Source organism: Rhea pennata, chromosome 2 (assembly GCF_028389875.1).
Source record: "Rhea pennata isolate bPtePen1 chromosome 2, bPtePen1.pri, whole genome shotgun sequence".
NCBI lineage: Eukaryota > Metazoa > Chordata > Aves > Rheiformes > Rheidae > Rhea > Rhea pennata.
The window spans coordinates 27,577,581-27,601,653 of NC_084664.1; the positions used below are offsets into that span (position 1 = coordinate 27,577,581).

At 37.9% G+C, this 24,073-nt stretch overlaps 1 protein-coding gene across 3 annotated transcripts in view; it reads left to right on the forward strand.

Annotated features, from left to right (window-relative positions):
• The window catches only part of PPP1R9A (protein phosphatase 1 regulatory subunit 9A), a 151,589-nt gene that overhangs the window by 112,418 nt on the left and 15,098 nt on the right, over positions 1-24,073 (forward strand). The window contains exons 8-15 of one of the 3 annotated variants that reach the window (XM_062569142.1): positions 3,906-3,959; positions 7,631-7,860; positions 9,251-9,347; positions 9,475-9,646; positions 16,103-16,260; positions 16,820-17,120; positions 21,365-21,452; positions 21,552-21,629. In XM_062569142.1, coding sequence (XP_062425126.1) covers positions 3,906-3,959; positions 7,631-7,860; positions 9,251-9,347; positions 9,475-9,646; positions 16,103-16,260; positions 16,820-17,120; positions 21,365-21,452; positions 21,552-21,629 — 1,178 coding nt within the window. The remainder of the gene's footprint in view (positions 1-3,905; positions 3,960-7,630; positions 7,861-9,250; positions 9,348-9,474; positions 9,647-16,102; positions 16,261-16,819; positions 17,121-21,364; positions 21,453-21,551; positions 21,630-24,073) is intronic. The other 2 variants (XM_062569143.1, XM_062569144.1) reach the window with 2 other exon arrangements.

Here is a 24,073-nt window from a genome sequence, read left to right on the forward strand (position 1 = left end):
CATGTATTTTTCTTGGTATTTGCCCTGAATTCTTTCAACACTGGAGGACTTATTCACAGTCACGCTGCACAAACCCACACAGTGTTTTCTGGAATTGTATTTAAAGAATAACTTCTTTCTTGTTCTTACTCTGGAGATTAATGAAAGTATTAAAGAAATGGGATGGACATAATCTTCTAACATAATAGTTTGACCTAATTAGTTGAATTCAGTCTTTGCAATGAAAAATGTGCCCAAATACTTTGAGAGGACTCTTACTTGAAATGCCTTGCTTTTAGAATGGAAATCAGAATAGACCTGGCCAGTCCTGAGTGAATCACATTACCTCTGCATGCTTTGTTTTCTTGACTGTAAAGTAGGAAAGACGAGACTAATTTTCCTTACATGCTTTGAGAGAAAGAGGTAGTCATCTGTAATGACTGGAGAGACACAAGATCTGTAGGAAGAGGGAATATCTTGTATGAATTAGGTATTATATTTCACACGTTTCAATGAAATCTATGAAAAATGCATTATTATAACCCAGCTTGTATAATGATTATTTTAAAAATTACCATCAGTTATTAGATTCTCTTGGGTACTTTCTGACCCATTTTACTCCAGATGTTTAACTATTGCCAGCTTTCCATCCCACTCTGCCTTTTTTAGTCTTAGAGTCTTAGATGTATTCAATCTGTTTTCTCTCAATATCTTACTTAAATAGTGAGGTTTTTATTTTGAAGAAATATTTATCTTTATGAAGAAATATTCAAGACATCTTATAAAAGGAAGTATGCTAAATATTCAAAATATCTTTGTTAAAATGAATTTGTCATTATACTGACTTTGAAAACTTTAAAAATATAAAATATTTATATGGAATATTTGCTAAGAACTTGTCTGGTGTTGTATAAGACATGGAATAAGGTATTTGTGTTCTCATATCAGAAAACTTGCTTAAAAACCTGAAGTACAGAGTCCAGATTTGCTTGTCAAATCACTCACCTTGCCTGTTGTTCAGTGTTAACCAGAAATGCGTATTTCTCATCTTTCCTGCCAGCATGATTAGTTCTGTTTAAAAAAAAAAAAAAAGAAAGAAAAGAGAAAATAGATGTCCAGCTACACGTTCATCTGTTCGATGGGAAAGTGTCTTTTTTTTCTGCCTTAACGGGATCTGCTGTACCATGTGTTGATTCAGTGATCTAACTGGGTGCTCAGTATTCATATTTTTTTAGCTTAATAACGGAGAGTATAAAAATAACTGTTGAAACCATCTGTACCTGAGCAGATTGCCATTTATGCAACAGTTTGGAGTTTGTTATGTCATAATAAGCTGCTTAAATGTTGCTTACCGGTTTGTGGGATTTTTAGAAGAGATGGGAAGCAGGTAGCCCATAAGGCTTTAAATTATGGCCTTTTGGTTTCATTATTAACTCTGCAAAGGGCAAAGTCTAACTCGTTCATCTTCCCCCTGATTTTACCTCACTCCAAAAGAATGAACAAAGTAGCTGAACTAAGTAAAGGTCTGGGCATTTTTTAAACTCTGTGAAATTATTAGTTGGCTCTTTCACATTTTTTCCTCATTGTCTTTCATTATTAGCAGAAATTGGATTACTATATAAAACAGTCCCCCTGAAAACTGCAGATCGAGGGTTGGCCTGAGTGAGCTGAGAAGTTGCAAGTAACCTCTTGCAAAAGCTAAAGTATCTTCCTAAAATTTCCCCTAGTATTTGATAACCAAATTACAAAACAGTATAGTATATCCTTCCTGGCTTCCTAGTCTACTGAGTGGAATAGCAGCAATAGCCACTTCTTGCCATTAACACCAGCTCCAGTGGTGCTGAGTGCCTTATTTCCAGCTGCACTGAAGCCTTTCCGTTCTAGACCAGCACTCCCCTGCTCTCAGGTGGCACATCATCAGGGACCCTCTGTGTGATCCACAGTTTATCCATGTGCTTGGATAACTTCCCTTTGGGTTTGGGTCCTATTCATGTTATACTTGCTAGTATGCCAGATGCGCCTCCACATTTCATGTGCTTCTGTAAGCTGTATAGATAGCAACTCGTTTCATTTAAAATGAAATCTTATATCTGCTCTTACTGGGCACAAGAACGTTTGTGGTACTTTTTAGTGCAAAGTCAAAACGTGACTTCAAGTACCTGCTGAAACTGTGTGGACTGCAAGTGCTCACAGTCAGTTCCTGCGTCTTACCTGGAGACAGTAACTGACAAATGAGCAGTAGAAAGGAGAATATTCCTCAGGTGAAACTGTTTGCATCAGTTCCTCATTTCTTCCAGCATAAATTGAGTAATTTTCCTCCAAGAGGGACTAGGATTATTCACTAGGTCAGTTAATGAGGGCATTTAGGTTGATCTGCAAACAAATGTGTATCTAACAGTATGTATTTTTGCTGTTAAAAGAAATGAGTCTAAGAGGTCCTATGAAATGGAAAATGGAATTGAGAAGTAGCTTCGCACTTTCTCAGTTACTTGTACTGATCAGTGCTGTGATAGTTCCTATTGTTAAAACTATTTCAAATAAAGAACTTTTCTTTTGAATTGTTTTTTTCAGGTTTTTTGTTTTTTTCAGGTTTTTTGTTTTTTTCTAAAAAACTGGTCTTAAAGAAAGTAGCCATTGCTTTACCAGGGATAATAATTTCTGATTCAGTACAGTTCCCCCATGTATTCCATTAGCTCAACATAAACTGTTCTCAAAGACTTCAGTCATCCTTGTAGGAGAAGTAACCATCATGTAAAACATGCTTTTCCATAACTATTCCTGGTATTCATAAATAATACACTAAGGCTTTGTCTTCACTGCAGTGTTAACTCAAACTAAACGAAGTTTTACCTTTGCCCTCACTCCTTATCCAACTCAGACAAGCCTCTGATTCAAATTAAACAGTGCTTTAGATTTAAGATTGTGGCCTGTCTGTAAGTTTGTCCATGCTAACTGCTTTAAACAGTAAAGCGGAAGAGATTCAGGTGCAAACCCGTGTTGGGTCACACCTACATAAGCATTTTGAAGCTGTTCTTCAATTTGTACTTCGGAACAGGCAAACCGTGGGTTGAAACTAAGCTTGAAGACATTTCACAAGGGTACCCGATACACTCAAACAGCTAAAGGGCATTTACTGTGCAGAGTCAGACTAAATGTAAATTGATTCAAAGAACACAGTCTTAACCTGCCCCCCTCCCACCCCCCCAAGAACAGGTCTGTGTGCATGTCAGGTCCTCAGTACCAACTGTTTGCTGTACAGATCCACTCTTACTGTCACACAGTGCTTGGTAATGTAAATATAACTTCTAGCACAATGCATCACCTTTAAATCTACTTGCAATCATTTTGTGTGCTTGAAATCTGTTTCCTGTTTTTTAGTTTCCCAGTTCCTCACTTGAGATTAGCTATCTTGAATAGAATAATTCAAGCTAATGATTGATAAGGATAGCATCAGTTTTAACATTCATCTTGCATGCAATAAATGCGTGGAATCTTTTGTTCAAGGTTTTTCTGACTTCTTGAGTTGTTAAATCACTTATTTCTGTATTTGCTCTTTTGTAACATGCCTGCTTTAATCAATGCAGTGGGACTTTATAACAGCACTGGGGCGTATTTCATATTCACATCAGAGGAGAGCAAAGCCCAGCAGTATAGCATCTTTTTAAGCGTAAGGCATTTGGTTTTGCTAAACAGATTGGATGTTCTGATTTGAAATTATGAGTGGTTGGGCGGCATCCTATCTTTAATTAGGTTGCACAGACTGAGTCATTTTGCAAGCTAGACATTTTAATTTACAATCTACTGCACTGCAGCACTCTTCAAGGCCTTCTGCTATGTAATAAGGTATTCAACTTGCAGCACAGGCTTTAAAAATACTGGAGTACTCCCTGTGACTTCACTTGTTTATTTTATATTTTCGATTTTAGTTGCAAATCAAACATGCAGTTACAGAAGCTGAAATTCAGAAGCTGAAGACAAAGGTAAGGATCAATATGCAGTTAATACACACTGTTTTTTTTCTTCTCTCCCTCATACAAAATCAGATCTTTATGTGGGTGGAGAAGTCAACATCCTTATTAAAGATTGTTTAAGAAACACAGTGGCTCAGCTAAATTGCCTTGTTATATATCCTCTATTCAAATTTCAATAAAATCTTAATTGCTGCTACTAAGAGAAGCTGCCAACTTGTATAGCTTCAATCAAACATACATTTTAAATGACAGTATTATAATCAAATGGCAGATTTCTAGTTTTACGATTCTAATGTCTTTTTTGAGTTTTTAAAATTATATTTTGATTGATTATTTGCATCTATATGAATAGTTTTCTAATTGATAGTGATATTAAAGCATCCTGTTTATGTTATTTTGCTTTTCCAGGCATTTTTCTCTTTTTAAGAACTGATTTATATAAAGATATTTAATAGAAATTACTTTCTCTTTACAGGAAAAGAAAAACTGTTCCAATTGTTTCTGTTCTCTTTAAAAGATACTCTAGAAAGGAAAAAGCTTACCAGTTTAATGGAAAACATTATCTCAAAATTGGATGCTAGATATTAGATTGAATTTTCTATAGCAATAAAAAGAAATTGTATTTTTTTATAGTAGGATAACCTTTATGGGAAGTTCAGCTGATAATTCAGTTGTTCAGTAATATTAGGTTTTCTAATAACATCGTTCTCTTTGAGCAATTTACAGAAGGAAATAAAAGGAAGATGGACAAATTTTAACTTCAGAAAAGAGTTTAGATGATTACTTCTTTCTACCAACCATTTACACTCACCATATATTTTGTCTAGTGTTTATCAAATCCATATAAATTATTGTTAAAAAGAAATTCATAATGCAACTATTTTCTGTAATGACAATTTCTGTTGTACTGTTTTAACTTATAAAGTCAGAAGTCTTTTCTCCATTCTAGTTTCCAGTTCCAGTCTAACAGTCGGAGCTGCATGGTTAATCCATTGGGGTTGTACCAGTCCCCATTGACTTCATGGAAATGATGTGTGGGTGTAAACATTCAGATGTGTAAATCCGTTTTCAAGATTAGGGTTATTGTACCTCTCTGTGTTGGAGTTCTTTGCCTGGTGTTTTGAATAGAGCCAAAGAAAATGTGGCTAGTGTAGGTAAATTACAACCAAAATTGCAAACGAGTTACTGTTTTTGCACATGCATCATTCATGATACCAGCAGAACTGGTCTAGAGAAAGTTAGATAGTGTTGCTAAGTAAACATGGATGGTTGCCATTTGTAAATTCTGAGAACTAAAATATGCATTATATGCAGCCAAACAGTGAAACCTGCAGGTGGCTTTGGTTGGGAAACGTGAAGAACCAACAAGGAGCTGAGAATCACAGAACGGTTGAGGTTGGAAGGGACCTCTGGAGATCATCTAGTCCAACCCCCCTGCATCTTCACTTATAGCATGTTAGACAGAATCACGTCCAGATGGGGTCTGAATATCTCCAGAGAAGGATGCTCCACAGTCTCTCTGGGCAACCTGTTCCAGTGCTCTATCACTCTCACTGTAAAGAACTTTTTCTTCATATTCAGGTGGAACTTCCTGTGTTTGAGTTTGTGCCCATTGCCTCTTGTCCTATCGCTGGGCACCACTGGAAAAAAGTCCAACCCCATCCTGTTCACAGCCTCCCTCAAGATATTTGTAGACACTGATAAGATCCCCCCACAGTCTTCTCTTCTCCAGGCTAAAGAGGCCCAGCTCTCGCAGCCTTTCCTCATAGGGCAGGTGCTCCAGGCCCCTAATGATCTGTGTAGGCCTACACTGTACTCTCTCCAGTAGTTTCATGTCTCTCGTACTGGGGAGCCCAGAATTGGACACAGTACACCAGATGTGGCCTCACCAGGTCTGAGTAGAGAGGGAGGATCACCTCCCTCGACCTGCTGGCAGCACTCCTCCTATTGCAGCCCAGGATACCATGGGCCTTCTTGGCCACAAGGGCACACTGCTGGTTCACGATCAACTTGTTGCCCACCAAGACTCCCAAGTCCTTCTCTGCAGGGCTGCTTTCCAACAGGCCTACCCTCAGCCTGTACTGATGCATGGAGTTATTTCTCCCTAGGTACAAGACCCTGCACTTGCCCTTGTTGAACTTAATGAGTTTCCTCTCTGCCCAGCCCTCTAGCTTGTCAAGTCTCTCTAAATGACTGCACAGCCTCTCATGTATCAGCCACTCCTCCCAGTCTGGTACAGTCAGCAAACCTACTGAGGAGGCACTCTGTCCCTTCATCCAGGTCACTGATGAGTAAGTTGAGCAAGGCTGGTTCAGACCCAGTACTGACCTCTGGGGGATACTGCTAGCTACAGGCCTCCAACTAAGTTCTGCCTTGCTGATAACAACCCCCTGAGCTCTGCCTTTCAGCCAGTTCTCAGTCTACCTCACTGTCCATTCATCTAACCTATGCTTCCTGAGCTTACCTGTGGGAGGCAGTGTCAAAAGCCTTGCTGAAATCAAGGTAGACAACATCCACTGCTCTTCCTTCATCTATCCAGCCATCATAGAATACTGATTGGTTAAGCATGGTTTCCCCTTGATGAATCCGTGTTGACTACTCCTGATCACCTTCTTTTTCTTCCACGTGCTTAGAAATGACATTTAGGATAAACTGTTCCATCACCTTTCCAGGGACGGAGGGGAGGCTGCCTGGCTTGTAGTTTCTTGCGTCCTTCTGCTTTCCGTTTTAGAAGAGTGGAGTGACACTGGCTTTCTTCCAGTTTTCAGGCACCTCTCCTGTTCTCCATGACTTTTTAAAGATGATGGAGAGTAACCCAGCAATAACGTCAGCCAGCTCCCTCAGCACAGCACTTGTGGGTGCAAGGGTTGTTCAAAAATCGCAGTAAAATTCAGACAACTTTGAAGGCCTATGGAAAAGGTCGATTGACTTCATTGGTGCAGAATAGTAGAACCATTAGTGGAACTATACTGGTCGTAAAGTTAAGCAGTGTTCGGCAGAATCAGCACCTGAAAAGGCAGAAATGTACAACAGCAAGGGTGTATTTTTCTTTTAATTTCAGCTACTTACAACTTGGTAAGGTTGTTTAGGTAAAACAAGGAATACAGTTAAAACAAGTTCTTTGTCCTCCTGATAGTTCCAGAATATTTGCAGTATTGGATGTAAAGCTCTCTGTGCTTGAATGAAAAACAATTATTTTTGGTTACAACTTGATGTTAAATTTTGCATTGTTCTCCCAACCTCTTTTGTTTGGCTTTCCAGATTAAGAAAGATTATGACACAAAAATAGGCATTGTAAGAGTTCAAAATATTTTCTAGTTTGGGAAAACAAACTTCCAGCTTATGGAAGTGTATGAATGTTTTCTATCACCTGGGTCAGATATATGGAGGAAAATATATTCCTAGTGATGATTGATTAACCCAGTAGTCCACTACATAAATTTTTAAAGCTTGTTAGTGTATCCCTGAGAAGCTTAGAAGCTGCACTGGAACACAGAGCAAAGGTTCTGCCTCATTTTCTGAGGAAGAATAACATATATATCAGTCTGTTCTACTTGTCTTGGAATCCTGTTTTCATTAATAACACATTATTTTGGAGTTATTATTTCACTAATTTTTTTTACTGTTTATGCTGTTTGACTTCACCCTTAACTAACTGGCATCTCTACTATTCTGTGCAGCTGCAGGCTGCTGAGAATGAGAAGGTGAAGTGGGAAGTGGAGAAGACGCAGCTCCAGCAAAACATTGAGGAGAATAAGGAAAGGATGATGAAATTAGAGAGTTACTGGATTGAGGCGCAAACCTTGTGTCACACTGTGAATGAACACCTCAAGGAGACGCAAAGTCAGTATCAGGCTCTGGAGAAGAAATATAACAAGGCAAAGAAATTAATCAAGGATTTTCAGCAAAAGTAAGCAGCTACACCAGGCTCAGCAAATGAATTAGTGGCCAGATAGGAAACATGTGTGTGATGTATTTTGAAATATGAAACCCACTGTTAAAGGCCTGTAAGGTAAACAATACTTTTCGCTTTTATCGTGAGAGCCCCTCGGTTCTTTATTACGGAAAAATGTTAGCATTGTTCAAGTACTGGTTGAAAGACGTTGTTGAAAAATAATAGTATAACTAAATGAAAAATTAATCTGAAGTATTTCAGGCTGAAATATTTCAGACTTACTAGATCAGTAAATGTGATTGCGAACAACAAGAATAATTGTAGTAAAACATTTGGTTAGAAATGTTATCATCAATTTGTAGTGATGTTGTATCATCCGGATTCACTCCTGCTGTGTATTAATGTAACATAAAAAAGAAATTGTGCTCTTGCACGTCTACATTTTATTTTTCATCTTTTCTTAGATGCCAAGAATGTTTGAGCTGAGTTGAGTTAATTGATGATTGCCTGGCCCCTTCTGTTTCAAGTAGTCCCCTCCCCCTGATGGCTAGCAAGAATAATAACATCTTACATTTCTATAACAGCTTCGGTTCCACAAGGTTTCTTTTGTAGTGTTTTTTTCATGTACTACTGAAATGCAGTCATTTAAAGAAGAAAACTCATTTCTTCAAAACGTATAGCAATGTCAAGTGACACCTTGGAAAGCAGAAGTGAATATCCTGTTCCACTGAAAATGATATGAAGATTTTAGATAGTCAAAATGTCATTACCCATCTTGGAATTTCATGATTGTTACAGAAATAGCTGGCATTTTATGTGCTTTTTATCACAAACTTCTTAGGTTTTCAAAATAAAAGGCAAATCCCTTGCTAGAATGAGCCTGCATAATTTTTCTGTTGGTATTCTAAGTTATATTAGTAAAAGATCTAGTCAATCATTTTTAACTGCCTCAGGCTCCTAAAGTCACCCAGCAGATTTTTTTTTAATAGCTTACTAGAAAATTATGCCCTTTCAGTGAAAGCATGCAGTCATATTCCTATAAAATACGAGATTCCACCCCATTTCTCATAACAGAACTGAGCTAATGTTGCTTCCATTGTAAATACAAATGATGAAAAAATTGATTTGGTTTAACAGTTCTGATTATCAGTTAGAACAACTGAGATTTTTACCTTTTCCAGCTTAATTCCCCGTATTATTATATAGCTCATTCATTTAGACTAATAAATAACTGTTTAGGTTTTTGTCTTATTTGCAGTTTAATACTCATTGTCAGATTAGTAGTAAAATATGTTAACTACATAATTTTCTGATGCACATTTTTAAATATAACATTGTCAGAACATTTTATTTTCTATTTGAATCTGATTGTTTTGATGACAGCAAATATGTCTTTTCCCCTAAGAGAACTTGACTTCATCAAACGCCAGGAAGCTGAACGAAAGAAAATAGAAGACTTGGAGAAGGCACATCTGGCAGAAGTTCAAGGCTTACAAACTCGTGTGAGTAGTATTTACTCAAATGCTTGAAGAATGAGATAGTTCTGTCTGATAATCTGGAAAAAAAAAAGCACATTTTATAGATGTTTGTGTGTAAGCTATGAGTAATAATGAGTTATATTTCTTTCAGATACGAGACTTGGAAGCAGAAGTTTTCAGGCTGTTGAAGCAAAATGGGAGCCAAGTTAATAATAACAACAACATTTTTGAAAGGCAGACATCTTTTGGAGAAGTTTCTAGAAGGGATCCAGTAGAAAATCTAGACACAAAGCAAGTGTCCTGTCTGGATGGCTTAAGTCAAGGTTTGTTTGAATCGACCTATAACTCCTGTTAATGTGTGTGTTAATAGTATGGTTATAATTTAGGATTTAAAGAAAACAATGAATAACTGTTATTTTTCCAAAGCTCGTTATCTTATGGGAGCTGTACTAGTCGTATACCAAATAAGGACAATATAGAGTCCCAGAACAGCTGTGCAATATATATCCTTTAAAGAATGGAAGTGACTAGTGCCTGTTATAAAACAAAAATCATTACTGATTTCTTAAAGCTTAAATAAATTTTCAGTGGGATGCTATCAACATTTAAGTTTAATTCAATGCAGTAGGAGAAAACTCTGTTTTCTCATGTATTCCTACATCTATCCTTAATTGCCCAACCACCAAAGGTCAAATAAGAACAGAATTACCAAAATGAGAAAAACAATGTTAAATCTCCCATTTGAATGGATCCCTTAGATATATTTAGAGAAAGAAATTATTTGTATATATTTGCAGTGGACCTATCAAGGTACCTTTGTAGAAGACTCTGTGTGTGCATGCGTGTGCACACACATGTTTGTGTATGTACACATGTGCATATTTGTGCATGAGTATATGTATCTTACCATTTTTCTACATACTACTACTAATAATAAATAACAAGGCTGAACTACATAAGTGAATAGAGAAAACTGCATAGGCAACTGAATTCTAAAATTACATAGACATATCTGAACGCACTGTTAACCAATACGGTAAAGTACAACCGACTGGAAGACCTTTGAGATATGCTTTTTAAGTCTCAATTACTGTTTTCCTGGTTCTGTTTTGTATCTTTGAAGAGCATCATGAAATGTAAATACTTTTTGTTCAAGCTATATGCTTTTGTTCTTCTCCACGTCACTTATTTCTCTAGTGAACTTTTGGGGGTAATTTATAGTGAGTAGTATGTTAAATACAGATCTTCATTGTTGGTGGGTGCATCATGGCAATGAAAATAGTAATTGCTAAGATAAAGTTGGTTGTTTTGTTTTTTCCTACTAGCCTATCAGTTAAACTTCTGTGTCCTGTGGTTTACTTCACATTTATGAAAAATCACGTTTCGTGGTGTAGTTTTATACCTTCCCTACAATTTCATAGGTTTTTCATCTAAAATTCAGCGAGGTTAAAAACCAAAGTTTGTTAATAGTGTTTATCTATATTATTGCATAAATAAGAAAACTCATATGCAAAATGAAGTGGAATTGGATAGGAACTGTTATTTCAAAGAAGAATAGAGCAAAATAAAGGAGTGGTAAATTATATAAATAAGTTCCTGTGCCATAGGATAAGTAGGTGAAAATAAAATTTGTGATATTTGGATAGATCCTGTCAGCAGAGTAACTAACCTTTACTTGGTTTACAGAAAGGGTAATTTCCATTATCCAGGCTGTGCCAGTGAAAATATGCTAACAAATTTCATACCTTTAGTTAGAGTTTTAAGCTATGTAACCACAAGTGGTTCCTCAGAGATGAAGTATATGCAGAATCAAAGCTGATTTTAGGTCCACAGCCTTGGATCAAAATCGTCTGTGGCAGGGGCAATACTTAATTGCCTTACTTTGGGGGGGGGCAGGTTTAGCTCAGTTGGTTAGAGTGTGGTGCTGCTAATGCCAAGGTTGCGGGCTCAATCCCCATGTGGCCTATGCTGAGGGTTGAACTAGGTGATCTCCAGAGGTCCCTTCCAACCTTACCATCCTATGATCTCCTATGATCTTAATGTATATTTAGTGACATTCTGTGAAGTCAGGTGTTGGGCTTATGACAAAGGAGCACCAGACTGTTCCTATACAGATCTTCATTTTAAATAAACTATGATATTATTTATTTCTCTGGTGTAACAGTATGCATTACATTACCAGATAAATTGATTTCTACCAGGCAGAGAAGTTTTATTAAAATCGATATTTTAACAGTTATTTCATATGTGGGCCAAACTGAATATTGCTCTGCAAACAAATCAATATGAATTACATTTTTTAACATAGTACATACATAGAAAAGAGCTTGTCCTGCTGAAGCTGTAGCTGTGTGATATGCAGACCTCTGGAATTAGTTTTCACAAATCTGCACAGACCTGTTTTTTTCTAGCAAGTGTTTATTTACTTAAATCTCTGAAGTTTAGAAAAGCACTCATGGTGACAAGAAAGTCTACATTTCTGCCCTAGAGACTCAATAAGTGATACAAAAGTATTTAAAATTTAGCAACACTGTTAATAGAAGTGATTGCAGTAATTTGCATCAGGAAAGGAAAGTGTGCTTTGTTTACCTACCTGACAAAAATGATGTTTACAGTTACTGTCTTAACAATGTTAACACATATCTGAGAAGAAGGAGCTGAAATTCATTTTAAGACATGCCTTTACCATATCCCTTTTGGCCTTCCCTGAAACATTGTCTTTAAATAAGACCACAATATTTCATTCTGATTTGACTTTTTTTTTTTTTTTTGTAATATAATTTGGACAGAATTTCTAAATATAAAAAATTCAAGAACTTTTTTGTGAAGTGTTAAAAATCAGTGTGACAGTACTTTCAAATTATTATTTTTTCAATTGATATTGAAAGAATTTGCTTTTTCATTGGGAAAACATTCCACTGGAAAAATGCAGCCCAGTGTTCAGTACTTCTGAAGAGTTAAAATATACTATCTGTGAATTTAACTATTCAAGTTTAAGCACCTAAACACAAATATTTGGTTGAAAAATGAATAGCTTTTCTATATATCATCAATAAAATTTTGAAAGCAGAAAAAGCATAGTTAAATCTTGGATTCCAGGTTGAACTTGCATTGTCAGCAAGAGAAAAGTCCCTTTTTAAAATAAAGAGCTCTCTAAAAATATAGTGTACTTTGTCTCTATTCTTTCCCCAGTAAATCCCAAATCAGAGTCTCTGAAGTCTGTATCAGACTGTAATGTAGTGATACTTGGTATGCAGAGAAAGAGCTTATTTCTCTATCATCATTCTTCTGTAAGCCTTTTAAGAAAAGGACTTATCCTTGTCTAGTAATACATATATTTAGTAACCAGCCTGAGCATGTTGACAGAAGGGCCTGTGAAGGGCAGGGGGGCAACCCCCCATGTCTCTGGATGGTGAGCAGATCTCCACGACATGCCGTGTCCGGTGCAGTCTTTGTGAGTCACACAAGCAGCTCTTCCAGTCTCTTTCTGAGTTTTTATTCTAAGAGAGTAGCATGCTTTTCATTGAGCCTCAGTATTAGGTTTGTGGGGTGGATCCACACCCTGTAATTTTTACTCTATAGTTTGCAGGTGTGTATCTTCACAAAAAAATCAGGATACGTAAAATATTTTTATGTCCCTCCCTGTTAATTAAAATGATACTAAATATGGTTTTTGCCTCACTGTGAACTGAGTTGTTTATTATATTCCTCCGTGGCAACAGATTTGAGAATAACTAGTGGATGCGACTTGATGTAGGAGCGTAGCTGTCCCTGCAGCTGGCCATGTTTAACATTGTGTCTCACTACATGGCTCCTCAGTCCTGTTGCAACGTAACCTCCTGTGGACAGGCTTCCAGTGACATCAGTGGACGTTACAAAGAGAAAATCAAAACCATTAAGGCCCACCAATTCTGTCTTCATTTTGTCTTAGAGTACTAGAAGCCTGTGAGTTGTGTTTCCGTTACAAGTATTTGATTTATTTTTATATTCCAGAAAAATAGAAAAAGTGCACTATAGCTTTCTGTTTCAGTGGTTATGAACTGTGGCAGTGTGTCTGAAGTAGAGAACCAAACTCTTTATACATGAGCTGGAAGCATTCAGTGACTGGAAATCTAAACAGTTCAGAGTTGCTGCTGACTTGGATAATATTTGCTTACCTCTGTGCAGATACCCAATCGAGCTATTTTGATGCTTATGCCTTGTGAGTGTCTTGGGATACCCAGGAATGCATCAGCTCACGGAGGGAGATTTTGAAATCTATTAGTGTATAATGGGAAAACAGCAGGAGAACAGGCAAGCTGCTTCCTGCTCCACAGAAATACTGAAATAATTCAGACAGAAGCCCTTTGGAGGGAAGTGTATCCAGGCCTGTGGAAAGAAAGTCTAATTAAACTGTCACTGTGACAAAATTTAACCTGTTAGAAGTTTTGTGTGAGCTATTTACCAGGCTCCTCAGTGGGTTGGGAGATGCCAGGAGAGATGCTTTGGATGTACATTTGTGTCACGGAGCAGCAAGGAGCAGCACGGAGCATTTGTGTCAGCTGCCCCATGCCTAAAAGGAAGTGGGGAGCCAAGGGTGGCACCATGGGCAGGAAGGGCAGACATCTCACCAGCGAGCGCTCAGTCTCCTCCCAAGCACAGCAAGCAGGGCAGGTCCAGTGATGGAAATCAGGGTCAGTCGAGCACCCAAATCAGCGGCCGAGTTCATAGTGATGGGGCAGGTCTGAGGTCCAACTGGGAAATCAGTCGGCGGGTCAGGTTCAGGATCAGGATTGTGATGGTTACCAGTGCCAGCCACCATCAGCCCCAAGGGCACCAGGCAAGTCCCCTATAGTGAGGCAGGTCCGAAGGGGAGCTGGGAGATCAGTCCTTGGGTCAGGGCCTGAGTCCTGCGGCAAGGCCAGTCCAAAGTCAAGCTGGGATATCAGCTTGCGGGTCCTGACCGACAGGGCACATGGCCAGGCAGAGGCAGGGCTGCAGTGTGGCTTGGCAGGGACCAGGGGTAAGAAAGAACCCAGCATAAAGGCTGATCTGGAAAGAAAGGGGGGAGGCAGACTCCCACTGGTGCTTCTTCAGCTTTTTTGACAGTAGGCTCACCCAAGATGAGGGACCTGCACTGAGTTGCCACTGCGCGTGGGCGGCCCAGCTCTTGCAGAGAGGGAGGAGCAAGCGCTCGGCCCTGACAATCTCCTGGCTTCAACAAGGCCAGTATGACCACTTGTGTGAGTGAGTGCTTGCAGTACTGTGTCCAAAGTTTGCATAATTTGAGCTGTGAAAGCAAGGTATGTGTGGAAGAGAAGGCACTTGAAAGAATAAATATAAGCAGTGGAAGACATTGCAAGGTGCAGTCACCTTATTTAATACTGCCAGTGGGAGCATAATTACAAGTCAGACAATGCTGATGATTTTGTATTGTCATCTGTATATAGACTTTAACTCTCAAAGAAGGAAAGCAAAACATGTTACTAGAAGTCTTGTGGTGCAATGAGAACATCCATCTGCAGTAAGAAAAATGAATTTGAAGCCATGTCTTACCCTTCAGTTATTTCATGACAGACTAACTCGATGTTTGGCTGAGATTTCAAGAGTTTGAACTGATCCAACAGCTCACTAATGCTGAAACTGAGAGTCCCCACACCATCCCTCCCTGTATATAGCCATGTAGTCCTGCCTCTTACCTTGCACTGTTCTAGCACTTACCGAACACTTTTGCGTGTGGTGTCCAGGGGAGGCCTGGGATTCCTTTCTGCTTTCCCCTCATGAGAGGGATGATGCGATAGAGCGATCAGACTGTTCTACTGTAGTCTGAAGGAATGAGTTTAACACTTGTTCATAATCCCATGACAGGCTGCCCACAGGTCAGTCTAATTGCAATGGAGTTGCGAATCTGATTATTTAGACGCTTGCTGTATCGCCCTGTGTGCTACTGACTACAGACATTGCCTTGGTTGTAATGCACACATATTGCACAAGGTCCTTTGGGGGGATAAAATGCACTTGGTATAGGAGAGAACAAGTTAATGTTCTTTAAAATTTTAAGCCATTGGGGGTATGATAAAATGTAGAGCAGCCTGAGCACTGCTGTAGATATTCCTTTGTAACTTGACAAGAATCTTGCAAAACTGGTGAAGCTGTGGGAGAAATGCTTAGTGGGGCAGTTTGGGGAGAAAAACGGCAATCCAAATTGTCCTCTTCAGGTGACTTAAAAGTTTGGGGACAAGCAAATTGACCCACTCAGTCTAAATTGGTATATTCATCCAGATGTTAGATGATGTCTTTTAAAGAGCATTGAGATAAGGATTACTTTACTTTATGCTATTTATCTGTTCCTTATTCTGTATGCCATTGTGGAGGAGAATCCTCTATAGGTTGAGCACATACAAAGGGGTCTAAGGGAGTCAAAGGGGACTTAGTTTCCAGGCTAGTACCCTGTATTTAACAACAGGAGATACTCTTTTTGTCTGTTTATGTGTGCGATCCTTCATGTTACAATGTGAGTCATTTGTTGAATTTTTAAATATTTGGAGTTGATCATTAATTTTTCCTTATACAGTTGCTGTGTCTGTACAGATAAACTTGCTAATTGTTTCTGTAAATAACTAGGTTCTTTGCATGTGCACTTTAATAGTTCTGAAGGTACAGGTGCAAATAAACATGAAAAAGTGCATGTAATACCTGAGTACAGGTAATACAGGTAGGAACAGGTAATACCACAGGAACAGTACCTTAAGTCCAAAAGATTCTCGTGTTAAATAGCTTTAAATTGTGTTTTCGTACAGATCTCAGTGAAGCAGTGCCAGAAACAGAGAGACTGGACTCTAAAGCTCTGAAAACTCGAGCCCAACTTTCAGTGAAGAACAAACGGCAAAGGCCTACTAGACCAAGGCTTTATGACAGTATCAGTTCAACTGATGGAGAAGACAGCCTGGAACGAAAGGTGAGAAAGACTCTTCACTCTCTCTTACACTTCTCATGGAGTGCTACATTACCCTGTAAGTTGTTTCATTCTCTTTCTTTGTCCTTTCAGTGTAGCACAGGCAGTATTTTCTTTACTCGTCTGTGGCCAGCGTGCTGTGAATGCCCTTGAGCGATGCGATATGCCGAGTCTGCTCTCCTTTTAGTCAGCACATCTGTTGGGGTTTTTTTGTTCTTTTTTTTTTTTACAGGAATTGTGGGCTTTCTGATTTAGGTGTACTTTATGATGCAGAGTGGGCCATTTTATTTTTGCAGGAGATGAAAGGAACTTGAAGCCTGCATTTGTCTATTTGCTAAAACAATTGATACGATATTTACTTATTGTTTTGTCTGATTCTAACTTCCATCTGAAAAAAATATATAAGCAAAAAAGTGTGTGGTATTAAAAGGTAATAACATGAATTATTTCTTAAAAATAGTAAGGATAAGTAATAAAGAAAAGGATTGCATATTCAACATAAACCTTGCTGTGACTGGTTACTAAATGGCATAACCTGCTTTATAATCTCTTGTACCAACAGCCGTCAGACAGTTACAGTAGTCCCATGCACATTTCCAAATCACCTCTGCCCTTATGTGTGAGAGCATCCTCACCAGCATCAGATTCTGGTGCTTCCTCCCTCTCCCCAGTGGCTAGCAGTGCAGCATTCTCATTTGACAACCTAACTGAAAACCAAGAAGAAGGACAACAGCACAAAGGAGGTGTCTTTTCCCCTCTTGTTCAGGGGCACACTCCATTTCCCTCTCCTTCAAAATCTGGACACAGCTCTGAATCATCTCCTTTCCATCACCCAGCTGGCAAGAATGTTTTACAAGATGAAGGTATTACTATTTTTTACAATAAAATGGTGCATCATTTTGCTCACTTATATTTGCTTTGTGTAATTGTGTTGTGTATTAAGACTTAGCAGCTAAAAGGCCATCTTCTCATACCTTACTTTAAGTGTCTTGAGGTCAAAAACTTACAGCTGTCGTTGACAGTATGAGAAAAGGACAGTTTAAGTTGAGATCAGTAATAGTTTTCCTTCTTTTTTCACTTGCTTAAAACTCACTGAAAAAGATAGGGGCAAGTTACCTTCAAGAAATTATTTTCTCTCTTTTAAAACACAAATCATTTTTAAAATGACTTTTTTTCTTAATATTTAAAGGTCTTCAGACTATGGTATTTTATTTTGATTAGCGCACACAAGACCAGCCCTTCAGGTTTTTTTTGGTTTTTTTTTTTTTTTTTTTTTTTTAGAAACATAGTTAGTGCAGTATACTTGCATGAAGTATGTGATTTTGGCACTTCTTGATGCTTTTTTGGAGGGTGGGTAGGGGAGCGTAAAGCAAGAAAAGCAAGAATAACAGATTTTCTGTAGCTTTTAATTGCTGAGAGGCAGTGTAGTCTAGATTAAACAAAAGATCAGTGGCTGAAGACTCATTTGCAGACAACGTCTTCCAAGTGGTTTGTTAGAAAGCTTGGCCATATTGGTATTTATTTAACTCCAATTCTTAAAATGTAAGCTGGATAAAAAATGATCCATCATATCTAGCTCCGGTGTCTTTTTCAAATATTAGTTCATTTGGTGCATTAACAGTACAGTTTGGCACAAAACTCTGAGCACTCCTTTTCTGACATTTTGGGAATTCAAACTTTGCATTTTCTGTGGTTTTACCATTCTTTGATACGCACCTTGCATTCTCTAACTGTGGCGTAAGCTAAAATACCAGTAATGGGGGCGAAAACTGTTTTTAAGTGAGGGCTTCGGAATAGGTGTGGAGTGGTTTTTTATTAACTAAAAAGAACAACCTGTTCAGAATTTTTGTTTGTTTCTGTAACTGAAAAAGCTTACTGTTCATTTGCAAGCTGATGTTTCTTCCTGTCTTCATACAGGGCTCCCCCACAGATTCTTAAAAAGGCAGATTAATAAAGCTTTGTTGGATTTAAAATAAATTAATTTATATACTAGCATTTTTACATAGATTCCGAAATTGCTAGTCTATTTGCATAATTGCTAATGAATCAAAGTTAACTTCAGAGCCTGAATTTTGGAAGTAAAAATAAGGGCAAGACTTTCCAGACTCTCACTTCAGTATGTGATGAATGTGCTTTAGTGAAGTCTGAAATCCTGCATTTTCATCCAACACATGAAGAATATATTGATGAAAATATGTTCTCGCAATGTAGGGAATAAGAGTAGTATATTGTACACATTATGCTGTTCTTTCCTCTCCAATCTGTAGCTGAATGAACTGTGTCGTGCTTTCCCCACCATGACACTTACGTAAACAACCAGTGCTTTTGAGTGTATCCGGGTTCTAATAGGTACATGAAAATTAAAGCCGAGCGTCTTAGTTTCAAATGGAAAATCTACAATTTATTAAGTTCTACAGAAGAAAAATACCCTCAAGTAGCTGTTTTGCAAGCAGTGTTGTAGTGATATGATTTTAATTGATTATTAATTTGGCTGTCAAATTTACTGTGCAGGAAAGAGACAGGACCAATGACTATATTTATTTTATTGTTTTGTGTGTTTAGCTAGTTTTTTTAGAGATAGAGAGTACATTTGTGAATTAATCTGTATGAGCTGGTGTCCATTGATTAATCTCTGATTAGCAAGTGACAGCTTTAGCAGCCTCATGCTCCCCCTCATTTTTTTTTCTTACAAGGTCCTGCAGTGTTGTAGAAGGAATTGAAATGGCATGAGATCAGTTCCAGTGCAAAATGGTGGGGGATTTTACTTGTTTGTCTTTTAAACACTACTTTTTAATGTATAATTTTTTTTTCTTGAGTTCTGGCCATTTTGTGCAACAGCATTATTTGATAAGGCAGGTGGGTTGACCACTGATGGGCAGACCTGTGTTGATGTGAGGGTGACTTAAACTGTTTTGTCCTGTTGTGGCTTTGGGAAAAAGTTAGATCTAGTCTCCTGTAATGTTCATCAGCCACAGATCGCTTACATCAGCTCTTTGCGGCTGACTGTGATGGTTTAAATGGCTACTGTGTGATTTAATCTGAGGAACCAGCTCTGCGTGCCCTCTCTGAAGACCTTCAGAGAGTCAGGGAAGATGCGCTCATAGAGGATGGTCAAATGCTTCTCATGCCCCAGTGGCATCTGCAGCCCTGTTTAGCAGCCAGCTAGGTGCTGCCACAAGCTGAGCAGTGTGTTTCTCTGTGTGTGCCAGCCCCTCTGAGTTAAACACTTCTGAGACTGCCTTTGAGACTTAGTCCTTTCATCTTCCCCATTATTTCTTAGCCAGGATGACTGCTTTTCCCAGCAAATCGTTGGTATTGACCCAGGGCTGAACGGAAGCCTGCTGGAGCCACAACATGTCCCTACTGAGACTAGCTCTCCACATCATTTCCTCAAATGCAGCAGCAGACCTCCACCTACTAAATGCTTTTATTATTTTTCCACCGCAAACCTTGTATCTCTTAGAGTTTCATTTACTTTGGTAAGATCTTTCTCAACCCCACCCCCTAGCCCCCAAACCCCACTTGGCTGTGAATAACTAGTGTGAAAATAAACATCACAGTCTTTTATTCTGGAAGCTGGCAAGTTTGACAGCAGTTGAATGGGAAGGATATGTTAAAGATGAGAGAGAAACCATGTTTGAGGAGTAACAAGAGGAGTATATCCTGTGTCGAACTGATGCAAAGTACGCATTGCCTAAAACCTCCTGAGCCTCTATATGGAATGGATTTCTTTTCAAGAGATTTTGGCTTGTTTTTGTCAATCTTTGAATTACTTTTTTTACTCCTGGAACTTTTGTGTGTTTTCTCTCTTGGCATCAAGTTACATGTCAATTCTTCTTGAATGCTTTCCTTTTCTTAACATAATAACTTGTGTTAGTAGAAATAGTTTGGCTTTTAGAGTGTAGGAACTGTAAAAGACTTATTTTTCTGCCTTTTCCATAATGATTTGTGTAGCTTGTATGTTCATTTTTTTACCTTAATGAAAAGTTGGCTAAATATTATCCACAGAGCAACGTACAAAATTTTTCTATATACATGGTAGTCCTGTAACAGTGCAATGGTAAACACAGAACGCAGAATGGTTGAGGTTGGAAGGGATCTCTGGAGATCATTTAGTCCAGCCCCCCTGCTCAAGTAGGGTCCTAAGATTTTGGGTTCATTTTAGGGGTTCAGTTTATATCAGCTCGATTAAGAGAAATCCACCAACCTAGCAGTGCTTTCAGTTTAAAGTCACATTGTAAAAGTCACCAAACTGCAAGTGGCATAAACAACAGACCTTCATTTGTTTCCTGTAGGGTTTTTGTATTCTTATGCTTAAGAATCACAGAAACTGTGTCTGAATTTTCATCTTCTGTATGTTTTCTTTTAACTTCCATTATAGATTTCACAGGGTATTTTGCGTATTCAGGTTCAGTGTTTTAACTTTATAGGTAGCACAACCTATTTCCTCTTTAGGTTTTATCAGTGTATATAAAAGAGGATTTATAGCTCAAGACCAAAAATAGGTAGAAGTCTCAGGGCAAATGTATTAAGTAAGCTACATTTATTTATTTATTTATTTGATTAAAATGGTTGGATTCAAGTTAAATGTTCATTTTAATAAAGGTGTTCAAGCTAAGCAGGTTACTATACCTGGCATGTCCACCATAAAAATTACCCTCTTCTCTAAAGTTCAAGAAGGAATTTCAGCAAACATTTCTGAAGTAAAGCATGCATACCCAAAAGTTCCATAAAAGAGAAATAAACTCTTACTGCTGAGTTTAAAATTGCATTCACTTTGATTTTTCTCTGTTAACCTTTTGTTGTTTTGACTTATTATAGATTCTCTCACTAGAACACCACCAAAATAAACTTTTTTTTGTTAATTAAAATAAGCTTTCTTCATGTGTATTTTCAAATTCTGAAACTTTATATATGTTTTAGTTCCTTTTCACATCATCCTCTTAAAAATGAGAAGGCGTCACTTAATTAAATCATGTACTCACACACATGTACACGTATGTGTATCTAATTATGAACAGATGAACAAACTATACTGAATGGAAAGCAGAATAGCTTTCAGTAACAGTTAATAACGTCTACTCTCCCATGTACGAATGTATCCTAGATGGTGCCACATGTGCCCAGGCAGCAAGAACAACTAGCCCTACTATGGGGCAGGCAGAAAAACTAAAGCGAAAACTTGCAGACCTTGGGTAAGCATTTTGTTATTTAAAACATTTTTTAAAAAAATTAAGAGGAATTGAAAGTGAAATTTCTGAGGTGCTTTCTGATATTTTCTAATACTGTTACAGGGCTCCCTTGAGAAGGAGTTCAAACAAGGGAAAGAAGCGGAAGGAAAAAGAAGCTATTAGGGTGACCTGTGGCAGTAGGTATGGGGAAAAGATTAAGGATGCAAGAAATGTTATGTCAAAAACATTGGCTGAAATGAATCATCCTAGCAGATGAAAACATTTACAGTCCTCCTTTAAGTTTTTATCTTTGAGGCCAACTTCTGATCTTACAAACTTAAACTTTTTAACAAACAGAAAACTAACAAATGATCTAAAAATACTTGGAGGCTTATGATACCCAGTGCCAGTACTATTATTGTGTCCACTGATGGGATTTGCAGGGGCAGGTTACTAGAGCTGCCTACAGGATACACATGTAGAAGGTTAATAAGACCCTTATATCTTGATATCCAGATATCTTGACACAATTCCACACAGTTTTGAAAAATGCCCCCAGTATGAGGATGTGCAGCAGGCCTTGGCTGCAGCTTTGCTGTGTCCACTTCAGAAATCTATTCAGAAGGATTTATTTCTGAAAAAGAATATCGTAAATTCAAAGAATACTGGGAAAATGCTGGCTGGATTGACCGTGTCACCAGCTCTCAAGAAAAGAATTGTGACTTGCTAGCGAGATCTGATGAGGCAGCATCTCCATCATGTGGACTCTAAATAAAGTGAATGAACATTCAAAATGGCAGACAACAGCTTTTTATGCAAAACTTAGTGTAGATTTTTATTGAAGGTTTATTTTTTATGCAAAACTTAGTGTAGATTTTTATTGAAGGTTTGTTCCCATGTACTGGTGGGCCCAGCATGATCCCAGCTCAGGGAGATGAGATCTGGTTCCAGGTACAAAAGATAACCATTCAGTTAAATGTCAGAAATACCAAGCAAACATGATACGTTCTAAAAAGTTTAAAAAGGACGTAACAACTCCAAAACTGTCCAAATACAAAATAATGCAAAAGAAAACCTACGCGATAAAAGAACAATCTAAGTAAACAGACTTCGAATGATACTTGCAAAAGCTTTGTGATCGAAAACCAGTGTGTAGCAATTTGTGGAGTTTTGCTTACATTCTAATATATAGACACACAGTGACAGCTACAATATGTAGTTCCTTAAAATCATAGAAGCAGAAGAAACTTGACTTCTGACTTAGCCCTTCGGGCACACTGTACTGAATTACAGTGTTCTACCTCAGCATCAGTTTGTATCCTTCAAATATCTGCCAAAATCCTTAGTGTGTGTTAGTCATCTCTGTGATGGAGTCAGTAAAACTGTTTCAGCTTGTGCCATTGGTGTTTCTGCTTTCATGTACCCTCTAATTAGTAATACTCATTGCTGGGTTTTCCTAGTGGAAGAAAGAGATTTGTGAAAACAAGTTTTCTGCACTTAGATGTATCTCTAAGGCTGCTTAGTGTCCTTAGCGCTCCCAGGTAGCATATAAATACAAAGATACAGGGAGGAAAATATGAGTATATACTTGCTTGTAAGAAGCAGACTCTATGAAACTTGGTATGTTCTTATACCAACATAGTTAGTATGTTATCTACTGGACTTCACACATCTGTGTCTTTCTTAGAGGAAAACAGATCTCAGAGCAGAAGGATCAATTGCTTACTTGACCATACAATAAATCAGTAATTTGTGTTATTTGTTTGATAGCTTTTCATTTTCTCAACTGATTTTTCGAGTTTGGATACAGATACTGAAAACAAAGTTTAATACTGTTTTCAACCTCAGAACTAATAAGCATTTATAATTCTCACTATGCCTCTGTAAACTGTAATGTAAATACTGCAGTATAACTTTTTAAAGGCAACTTGTCATTTCCTTTGTTACTTACTCCAAATAATTTGTTTCTGAAGAAATGTGAGGATGCTTTCTGTACAGCCCAAAGCTGAATAAGCTCTTTGAAAGATGATGATCAAAAGATAGCATCCTATTATAATTTTTATGTCCATTAAAGCAACTGATTGATGTAGAATTAATCATCTTGTCAGATGGATGTTCCATGCATTATTTTGACATTGCCAGAAAATAGCACTCAGATGTGTAGAAGAAAACCCTAGATTATTCCTTGAGACTACTACTAGTGTTACCTAAATAAAAAATGCCCCCATTTCAGTAGAAAGAGTAGAAAGCATATATTCCACTCCATGGGGATAAGTGATTTGGGTGGCAACATTCTTTTTTCTGTCTGCTTTCAAGCAAGGTCTGAGCATGGGAGAGGAATGTGGGTCTGAGTCAGACAGATCAACCTTTCTTTGTGCAGCAAAAGGAGAGAGGCTTCTTCTTCCATTTCCTTGAATGGGGGCCCTATGATAACCTAAGTTGCATTCATACTTCATGGAGTAAATCTTATTTTCCCATATTAAAAGTGCTTCAACAATAGTCTACTGCCAGAGTGCTGAGGAATTTCATTTTAGGATGTAGTTAGAGGTGCTTTGTAGGTGTTAGGAATGTATCTGCAGTTTCGTTAGTTCAAAAAGACTTCTCCAGCCAACTTAACCTTAGGATCTAAGTAGTGTTAAATTAAG